The sequence below is a fragment of the Parasteatoda tepidariorum genome, chromosome 8 (assembly GCF_982258835.1).
Source record: "Parasteatoda tepidariorum strain Cologne lab strain chromosome 8, Ptep-v5.0, whole genome shotgun sequence".
In the NCBI taxonomy this organism is placed as follows: domain Eukaryota; kingdom Metazoa; phylum Arthropoda; class Arachnida; order Araneae; family Theridiidae; genus Parasteatoda; species Parasteatoda tepidariorum.
This window is the reverse complement of record NC_141762.1, coordinates 95,085,440-95,096,568: the sequence shown is the minus strand read 5'-3', so window position 1 is coordinate 95,096,568 and position 11,129 is coordinate 95,085,440. Positions and strand designations below refer to the sequence as shown.

Sequence of the window (11,129 nt, the reverse complement as noted above, 5' to 3'; positions counted from 1 at the left end):
TCCGAACCAAGAAAATGACTCTGACTAAAATTAAAATCGTTTGCGAAAAATCATGCACCTTCGATAACAATTTTGAAGTCAATGGGAGTAACCTCTAAGAACGACTAATTTCCATCAACGACCATTTTACCGTGGAACGGAGAGAGATCGCACCCGAGGGGTTCAACTGTACTAATTATTCTAGTCAATGAACTACGATTTGACAATGGCTAAATGTTATGAAAAACTGGGGTTCGATCCTTGAAGCCAAACCAGCTGCAGATCAATGGCTATCTTTTTGTCTGGGGAAAAAAGATTGCTGCAATCAGTAATTGCCTTAGCCTCCGAATCCCGCGGCACACAAAGGGCTGTTTCTTTAGTTCTAGTCAATAAAATAATATGTGAAACTTTGATAAAGGTAGGTAGGTACTTTATTTACGTCGCACTAGAGCTGCACAATGGGCTATTAGCGACGGTCTGGGAAACATCCACGCATTTTGACGCTAACAAAATAGACGAAAAATTAAATAAATAAAAATATAAAAGAAAATAATAAAATTGAACTAAAATTTAAAAAAAAAAACGTTTTTTAAGTAGACTGATAAGGGAAAATAATTTTATTTTTTCTTCAGCCTAAAATGGAAAATATCACTTCGTACTAGACTTCTTTCACCACCAGAAATTCCCCATGTTCTTCGAAAATGATTCGTCCAACGTATTGCTTTTTAATTGAGACAAAAAAAATTAGTAGTCTACTTAAAAAGGCAGGTACTTTACTTAAGTTACACCAGAGCTGCACAATGGGCTATTGGCGACGTTCCGGGAAACATCCCTGAGTATGATCCTCTGCAGAGGGGATGGCTCCCCTGCTTTTGTAGCCCGTCGACCTGCGATCGAAGTCGAGCACTTAACGGTAGAACTGTTTAACGAGGACCGATACCGCACACCCTCGATCCCTACACTGGCTGATAGAAGTGGTCAACCACCCGCTTACTGACCGCAGCCAGTGATGCTTGACTTCGGTATTCTACTGGGAACCGTGTCTTAACGATCAGTCCACTACGGGACCGTTTGATAAAAAATATTAAGTAAAGAAAGAAATTAATTCGGAACTAATATGAAGACATTATTTTTCACTATCCAATGATAGGATTAACAGATAATTTAGTAATCGGCTGATCTAGTCGAATACTGGATAGAAATAAAATAGGTATTCTGAGTATCTTCGTTTTAAAAGAAAATATAGTTTCAGTAGTTAAAAAAAAATGTTTTTAAAATAGTAAAAATTATTATAAATTAAAAGTTTGCTAAGCTTATATAAAATATATATATTTGTTGAATTCGAATTTAAAAAGGGAACAATAATAAAGTAGATTACTTTTTGTAAATCTGACTTCATGCCTTACTTTTCCAGTTAATATTCGTAATAATTCAATGAATAAAATAAAACTAGCATAAAAGCGTATGAAATAAAAGGATTATTTTTAAATTACTATTGATAATTTGCAGTTGGAATTAATTTTTACCCTCTTTTTGTTCTAGCATCGAAGGGATTTTGTAAGAGAATCCCACCAGTTTAATAAATACGCCATTTCTATCGGCGCGAAGTTTTTAATATTTTCTTTTATTATTATAGAGAAATTTGCTCGCTACGCTTGCTAACTCCCAAAAATTCTGACGCAGCTCCTTTCTTTAGTGAGCGTAATATATACATATATATCTGTGTGCTTTTAAAGGGAAGTTACGAACTCAACATTGTTTTCAATCAGTTCGGTGGAATTTTTATTTTATTAAAAATTAACAATGATCAAATATTAAGTTAGTTTTAAATAAACAAAGGCAAAACTGATGTTGTTTTTATAAGTAAAGCACATTTAGATAAATTTTGCAATATCACTTTCTGCCTTTACCTCATTAGTTAAGATTATCATTCGCATTTAAATCACAAATATCTCTATAATGAGTATCTGCATAATCAGTTTTATATAAAAAAATAAATGAAAAACCGTTGACGTAACATTTGAAAGTCAAATTCAATAGAAAAATTTTAATGACAGTTTTACAAACATGACAAATCGATAAATTACATCTGGTTATAAGTAGGACAAAGGAATTAAGCTTTTAATCAAATTTTACAATACATTTCATTCTATTAGTTAAAAAGAGTGTTTTTGATATTCAAATATTGCATTTAATTTTATTTGTATCTGGTCTCAAACTTACATTTTTTTTTCTTAAAGTAAGATTTCGTTTAAAATTTTTTCTAAAACTAATCTTTACCCTGCACCACACTTTTCAAAAATTTGAAGAACTCGTAGAGTTTAAAGAATTGTATTTACAAGAATAGAAGTAAAGTCCCTTTCCAAATTATTAGACGCACTATAAGATTCTATGTGAAATTTTAATTATCAGGTGATACTATACAGTTTTATTGTTTTTACTTGACTGAAACCAGTTTGCAGTTGTTTACAATCGTGTATCAATTGGTAAAATTAGACGATGTATTATATAAATGGAGAATACTTATTATATCAGATTTTATATTAGTATATTATAAGAATTGAAACAAATTTTTATACGCACTGTAGTTTTTTAATACTTACATGTTTCGCACGTGTTTATATGCAATACTTATATATTTAAACATACATGTAATGGGTTTTTATACAGGAGACTTTTTTATATACTTCCTATTTGTATTTATTTTTAATGTATGTTAAATGCAATGTTAACCCATTGATACACGAACGTAAACAAGTGCAAACTGGTTTCAGCAGCGTAAAAACAGTAAAGCTGAATAGAACCACCTGATAATTAAGATTTTACATAGAATCTTATAGTGCGTTAAATAATTTGGCCAGGGTCTGTATATTATCTTACAAAGGTTTTTTTTTAATGCAGTTACCATTTTAATTTCTGAAATTTAACATAAATGTCAGAAAATGTTTCAGATGATTCCAAGAAATTTGACTTAAAAAAGCGTGATAATTAAAATTATAAGTTTCAAGTTATACATACACTTTACGAATCGTTGGTTATAAAATGTATCGGCTGTTATATATTTAATATCAAACAAAACTGTTAAGAGGAAATATTTACATCAAAATTATGTAGAAATTAAGATACAATTTTGTTTTACAAAAATAGGATACAAAAATAATTAATGTCGATACATCGAAATAAATAATGTCGAAATATGTAAATAATTAATGTCGTGCCGGTTGTGGAATTCGTATTGACCAGACATGGTTGGGATTCGAACCCGGTTTACTTCATTGGAAAGCAAAGGTTCTAATCCCTGAGCCACTAAGGCTCAAAACAAAGAACAATTTTTTAACCGTCGTTGAACAGCCGGCCCAGTTTTTTTTGGTTTACGACTACTAGTGTTCAAATCCGTAGCCTTGTAACTTTGAATCCAATCCAGAAGACAAGGGAACTTTTGGATCAAGTATTAGGAGAAATTTGCCTTCGTGAGCAACAACTTCTCCATTTTAACACTTTAAAACACACTTAGAAATACACATATATAAACTCACATATTATGTCTCATAAGAAATATATGCCTATTAGAAATATATGCATACATACTTACATATTAAGCAACATTGTGGGCCCCCTAATTTGTGTATAATTTAATCCTTTGGTATGGTACTACAGTATATAAAAAAATATTAACTATTAAATAAATATTAACTAACTTAATAAAAATATTAACTAACTTTTTTAAAAATATTTGATTTTAATATTTTTTACTCTTCTTCACTTTTCATTAATCTTTAATTTTTTCTATGTTTTTAACTTATTTTATGAGTTTTATATACTTGCAGCTCATGCGCAGTAAATAAAACTTATTAATTTTCTTTGTTTTTCCCTTTATCCCATATATATGCTATTAAATCAACATTTTTAACAACAATAAATTATTATAATTTTAAAATCGGAAAAAAATTAATAAATATCATATCTCATTTACAACATAACATAAAATAACAAAAACTGTGATATTCTATAAATGTGAATTTTCTATTGAAAAAAAAAAGTATGACTATATCATTATGTTAGCAAGAAAAAAAAAATGTTAATTATTTTAATGACTTTAAAATTGCAACTTTTGAATCAGTTTATGGTTGGTTGGTTCTAATGCCACACAGGCACAAAAAAAGTATGACTATATCATTATGTTAGCAAGAAAAAAAAAATGTTAATTATTTTAATGACTTTAAAATTGCAACTTTTGCATCAGTTTATGGTTGGTTGGTTCTAATGCCACACAGCTCTATGGGTGAAACCGAGCAAATCTACAGCAGAGTGTGTGATTCTTGTTTTTCAGTGGCGCCATCTATGGCGACTTCTGCCACATCATACGTCACACCTGTTTATAAGGCGGACCCATTCATTCATCCACAGATCGTAATTTTGACCTGAATCAGAGAACGATCGATCTCCAATCCAGTATCCCCAGTAGCTATAAATGATTGCAAAACATATCTGATAATACAATATGAGATGAAAGTCTAATACTAAATGCATGAAATATTCATTTCCTTAAACTTAATTCTTATAGGAGTATATCATTAAAAAAATGTTAATTGCATTCGAGTAAACATTTCTAGACATTAAGTTCTAAATCGAATCATTTGTTAAATTCATAGAATTATTATTTTTTATTCATCGTCAAGATTCAACAGTTTTTTTACTTTAATTTTATTTATTTTATCTTAATAATAATGGCAGTATAAAGTAATTTTTGAACACATTTTTCTTTTCCTGCTAACTTTTGGAATGTTTTTCAAATTTTTTTACAAGCTTTTCAGAAAAAAAACTTGTTTTTGTATTGCATGTACAAAAACAAGTTCCTTAGTTGAATAAAAATATAAAACAAGAACATTTGTTTTATATTTTTATTCAGCTAAACAAATTGCAATTTACAGAAAACATAAATTGAGCGAAAATATGTCTTTGACAAAGTCAAGTAAAAGTATAGGTTTTTGTAACATACCCTAGAAATATGTACAAAAAATAACATACACAGTAAATACATGCAAAAAAAAAAAATGAATAATGATGTATTTTAGGTTACTTACCTTTTACTTAGAAACCACAGAAGAAATATTTTGAATTAAAAAAAAAATACTCATAGACTTTAGAACACATAAATTGCTTTTTAAACATGCACCACTCTCTTTACAAAATACTTCAAATGAAGACAGAAGTAAGGAATACTACATTGCTATGAATGATGGGACGAAAACAAAAATAATAACGGACCCTTTTTTTCCCTAGAAAACAGAAAAGTATTTCTTATTAAGTAGGCAGTGAGTGCTTCAGTAGTGTTCGTAAAAGGATATGGGAAAAACATAACTCTTTGAGGGTAAAACAAAAGGGTTTTAAAGTAAGAAAGTTACATTTCTTAGAATTTAAATTCATAACACATACTTCAGCTTTTGTTCCTAGAAATGAGAATAAACATGCGGAGAAAAAAATCTTATCTAATAAAAAAGAGTGTACTTCTCAATAATAAAGGAGTCACTAATAGTAAAAGAAGTGAAATAAAAAGTCAGAAATTTGAATTGCTGGAAAAGATTTATTTTTTTAAAAATTATTTAAAGTTGAAATGTATGAAATTAATGTTTTCTAGGGAGGGTCAAGGAATTTCTAGAGATGACCAGGCCTACTTGGCTTCGACCTAGTTACGCCACTGACCATCATACGTTAGTGATAGCATGTTGCTCGAGCAGCGAGTTTAAATTCATTTTACCAATGATCATTTAGGCTTGAATTTAGAAATTAGTATATTGTTAATAAGGCAAGAAGTGTTTTTAAATGATCCTTTTTTTCAAATGTCAAGTTTATAAACAAGTATTTATTATTAAACAAATCATATGTTTCTACATAACACTACTGTTTCACTATTAACGTTACCCTCTTTAAATACAAATAAATCAGGTAACAAATATAAGGCGTACATGAAACACTACTCAAGACAGTTTCAAAACAACGATCCCGTCATGAGAAAAATGGCTTCAAAATATTCAGGAAACAGCAACCCAGAAGAATAAGCAATAAAAAGCACGTAGCGCTTCCTAGTGCAAGAAACACCATCCATACCTTACAATTCAAATTTTTTCAACTATTATAAGATAAAATGCTGACCGCCGAAATTAGCAAGCAACGGCAAAGGATTTGACATTGAATTCAGCGGCTGGCCTCAGACTTTGGTATAGGGATTGCCTTTCTTTTCACTTATGACTGAAACTTGTTAACTGATCTCCTATACTTTACATTGGTAGTTATGTAGATAAATGCATATTACTTCATAGCAAATCAAACTAGAAATTTATTTGGCACTAATTATGATGTGTTGGTGATGACTTTTTTGAGTTTATGCTAACATGAACACTGATTCCTATTTTTAATAAGTGCCAAATCTAATATGGATATCTAACAATATTTTTCCAATATAAATAATCTACATAATGTAATAACACATACGCAATCATCGGCCTTGTATTAGATAGTTATCAGTGACTGAAACACTTTGTTATTCGATATGTATTATTAATGATCACAATAATTTATTTATTACTCAATATGTATTATTATCATAAATAATAGCAATATTGCCCTGTATAATACATTAATAAGTATTATCGGTAGCTATGTAAACTGGAATCTGGCGTTGTTCTTTTCTGCGCCTTGTTGAACGTGACTTCATGGTCTTTATAACCAATAAGTAACATTTACAGTTTTATTTTATAATTGGCAATCAGTGCACCTTCATTTTGAAAAGAAATAAATAATAAAAGTCAGGTATATTTTTAACGATAAATTATTCTGTATTTTTACGCTTATTTTATAAAATAAACTATAATTATAAATCATATTAATCTATTATTAACTTTATCTCTTCTAAATAAACAATGGTATACATATCACATGATTTAGTAATCTGACAGTAATCATTTATCAACAATAACAAAATTTATTAATAACAATAACAAAATTTAAAAAAAAATATGTAAAACAAAATCAAATTATACTAGAAACAACAAGCCTATAACGAGAAACATATAAATATGTAAAAAGAAAGAACATAAGTAAATGTAATATAAATGTTTAGCATTTTTTATGCAAACATAATATATTTGATTTGGTAAAAAACAAAATATTGCAAATTTGTATAAAAAATATTTTTTGTTCTTTTACACATTTTAATTAATGCGATGACAAAACTCTCAACATAATCAAACATTAATTAAATGAACCTATTTTTTAAATAACGATTAGCAAAGTTATTTGTATAACTTTGCTTAAAATAATATTGAGCAAATATTAGACTATAAAATCAATCAAGGATATTCACAAAAAAAAAGGTGCTGATAGGGGTTTAAGAAGTTGAGCATAAAAGTTTTCTGCATTTATATAAGAAGTCTTCGAAAATAATATTCATTATTTATACAATGCAAAGCATAAAATAAAATTTTTTAACTTTTACATTTCATATAAAATTAATTTAAATTAAGTATAATTTAAACATGGTATTAAGCATAAAAGAAAAATAGTAAATTTCAGCATTGTATTATTTTTTCTCTATTAAAATAGTTTGAGTTAATCAAATAGTTTAAGCCAAATACACAATTTTAAATAGTTTTTGACTACATAGAAATTCGATATAACAAATATTTATCACAAAAATAAAAATTCCATTTATTTAAAAACAAAATATTATTTTCACTTCATTAAATATGTATGTTCAAAGTTCAAGAAACTAAAAAAAAAAAAAAAAAGAGAGAGAGAAAGGGCCCAAATTGAAGAGGTGAAGGTGTCAAATTGATTTTAAATGGGAAAATTTAAAAAAAAACTTGTAGAGTCTTGCCCTAGGGGGGCAACGAGTTAGTCCCCTCCTTGGATGTTTTCTTTAGTTTCTTGTGGGACATGCCAGGGAAGTTGCCAAGGCTTTGTGCCCCATGTTAGAATCACGGCGACATTGTCGCAGAATGTTACAAAGTTCCTGCAGAAAGATTTTTCCTTTGATTTTTAATTTTATTCTTTTCTGCAGAAATTTATGAAAGTTTCTCCTTTTTGGAATTGTATTCAAAAAATGCCTTTCTCGTGCATTGGAGGGGAACGAAATGCACGTGGTTTTCTATTCTCATTATAGAATAAGAAAAAAATGAAAGAATAATGAAGTGAAAAAAAAAATGGTTTTCTTCTCTGCAGAAATTTTTGAAATATTTTTCCCCTCCAGAATTATATTAAAAAGATGCCTTTTTCGCGTATTGGCGGGGTGATAAATACTCGTGATTCTCATTTGAGAATAAAGAAGTAAAAAATTTTGATTTTCATTTAACGTGTATACTCAGGGGTCTGTCCAGGCCGTATTTACTACCATTTAGTGTTACCTTCGCAAATTCAACTTTAGGAAAAATGGTAGTTTCACAAATTCAATTTCAGGAAAAACGGTAGTTTCACAAAATACTTTTTCTTAAAATTTTATTTTGTATCCCTTAAGAGAATTCCTGCTAGATTTTACATATTCTCATTATAGAATAAGAAAAAAATGAAAGAATAATGAAATGAAACAATTGGTTTTCTTCTCTGTAGAAATTTTTGAAATATTTTTTCCCCTCCCGAATTATATTAAAAAGATGCCTTCTTTACGTATTGGCGGGGAGATAAATACTCGTGATTCTCATTTGAAAATAAAGAAGTAAAAAATTTTGATTTTCATTTTACATGTATATTCCGGGGTCTGTCCAGGCCGTATTTACTACCATTTAGCAGTACCTTCACAAATTCAACTTTAGGAAAAACGGTAGTTTCACAAAATACTTTTTCTTAAAATTTTATTTTTGTACCTACCCCTTAAGAAATGATAAATCCACATTTTGTGTTGATTTTTCAATACAATTTTTCCCAAATTATGTCTAAATTTTCACAAAATATGTACCTCTCAGAAAAACCTAGACAGATCCCTGATATTTGTTGTTATTAAAAGTATCTTGCAGAAATATATTAATGCTAGAGAGGTCTGTTGTAGAAAGCACGATAAAATTCTGCCACAGGGGTTTCGTGTTTATTCTGAAAGAGATCACAGTACTGAAAACTCCCCCTGGGCAATACTCAACATTTTTTCTTATTTTAAAAGCTTAACAAATTTAAAATCTCCTTGCAACCTTGGCAGTCCTAGTTGGTGCAATCAATTGATAAGGAAACATCACAGAAAAACACCATTTCGACATTCTTGAAAATGCTCTTGATATCAATAATCAGATTTATCACAGAAAGATTTTGTCATATTAGTTTGGCATCTCACCACTACCACCCCAAGTACAAGCATCTGGTGGGCCACAAATAGGCCATTTTATATATGCTGATGAGTTTAGATATTCTTGAAGTTCCGGCAAATTCCTAATTCTTTCCTGGAAAGCTTTAAGGTTAGGAAAAGCATCCAAAATTGTCTTAGAAAACAAAGAGGGAAAATCAAAATTATCATAAACCAAGAAATCTACATAAGTTATTTCATCACCGGCGAAGAAATTCCTTTCCCCTAAGAATTCCGAGAAGGGTTTTAATAATCCTGGAGCATTTTTCAAAAATTCTTTTGGCGAATCATTAGATTTAGCGTAAACGACATCTCTGAAAAATACAGTCGCAAAGTCAGTTATTTGTTGTTCAACTAATGAAGCACGCAACTGTTCTTCCTCGGTTTTTCCTTCCAAGTTGTATTTTTTCGCCAAGTATCGCAATATGGTTAAGCTCTGCGTCAGTTTTAGATTATCCTCAAAATAGTAAGGTAAGTTTGGGAAATCCAAACCTAAGGAAAATTTTTCTTTCTGCCAAGTACCGTCAAACTGATACCTTTTGTCTACGAATTTTACATTTTTATAATGAAGCAAGTATCTAATCGGTTCACCTAGGCCACGGAAGTACCAATAGCCTAAAATAATTTTGCTCATTGTAAAATTTTATGAATGTGAATTTTGAAGCTTATAAATTATCGCAGGTACGATCTACGGTACGATAACGATCGCTATCTAGAATGTTTTTATTTGAGTGACTGAAAAAGTGTCAAAGCGACGAGTTTTGAAACAAAAGTTAAGTCAGGACTAAACTCGATAGAAAATGATAGCTAATGCAGTGGCAGATGGCGCTGGAGATCGAAATTCAACGCGAGTTTACCGGGTTACCACTTCCGACTGATTTTTACGCCCGAGTTAGGAAAAATACGACATTCAATATTATTATACTTGTGTTTTCCATATAACGCGTTGTTTCAATTTAACTTTCAACGAAACAAACAGCAAAGGAATTTGGAAAACTTCGCAAGCTTGTTATGATGCTAACCCATAAGAAAACAAAAGGCATTATTTTACCCATAAGAAAACAAAAGGACTGATTTTTATGCCCGAGTTAGGAAAAATACGACATTCAATATTATTTTACTTGTGTTTTCCATATAACGCGTTGTTTCAATTTAACTTTCAACGAAACAAACAGCAAAGGAATTTGGAAAACTTCGCAAGCTTGTTATGATGCTAACCCATAAGAAAACAAAAGGCATTATTTTACACAAATATAACCAAATAAGGGGTGACACTCAAAACATGCCAAACTTTACACTTTATTTATGCTGTGATAATTTGTTAAATTTGTCTTAGGTTCACGACCAGATAGTAAACAGTAAACTCTAAAACAGTAAACTCTTAAGAATGATGAAATTACGCGTAAGTTTAAACACAAATCATAGAAATAACCTTCCTAGAATATTAAGCCTGTTCAAACTTCGCCTTGTAAGCATAATATAAGCGGAGGGATACACTGGAAGTTTTCAAAATTTCTTCTGGTTTTAGGAAGCTTATTATTTTTTACATTCAGTCAACCACCCATACATGCACAGGTGGGTAGATACTTTATTTACGGAGCACTAGAGTTGTACAATAAGCTATTGTCGACTGTCTGGGAAATCTGTCTGCAGCAGGATAGCTCATCCTCTTTGGTAGCTCGATGACATGTGCGCGAAATCGAGCACTTTATGGTAGAACAGTTTAACGTGAGTGATATCGCGCAGCCTAGGCCCCTACACAAGCTGATCAAAGCGGTCACCTATCCACTTACTGGCTGCAGCCAGTGATGCTTGACTTCGGTGT

The 11,129-nt window shown here is 30.1% G+C and overlaps 1 protein-coding gene across 1 annotated transcript; it reads right to left on the bottom strand.

Moving 5' to 3' along the window:
• Nucleotides 1–6,919: 6,919 nt before the first annotated feature.
• On the bottom strand, nucleotides 6,920–10,057 carry LOC122268549 (glutathione S-transferase Mu 1). Its single transcript, XM_043038570.3, has one exon. It carries the CDS (start codon nucleotides 9,936–9,938, stop codon nucleotides 9,279–9,281), a length of 660 nt encoding a protein of 219 aa, XP_042894504.3. The 5' UTR covers nucleotides 9,939–10,057; the 3' UTR covers nucleotides 6,920–9,278.
• Between the last annotated feature and the right edge of the window lie 1,072 nt (nucleotides 10,058–11,129).

Bases quoted from the DNA above. Each gene is read 5' to 3' on its own strand.
- LOC122268549 (XM_043038570.3), bottom strand. From the start codon at position 9,938: ATGAGCAAAATTATTTTAGGCTATTGGTACTTCCGTGGCCTAGGTGAA.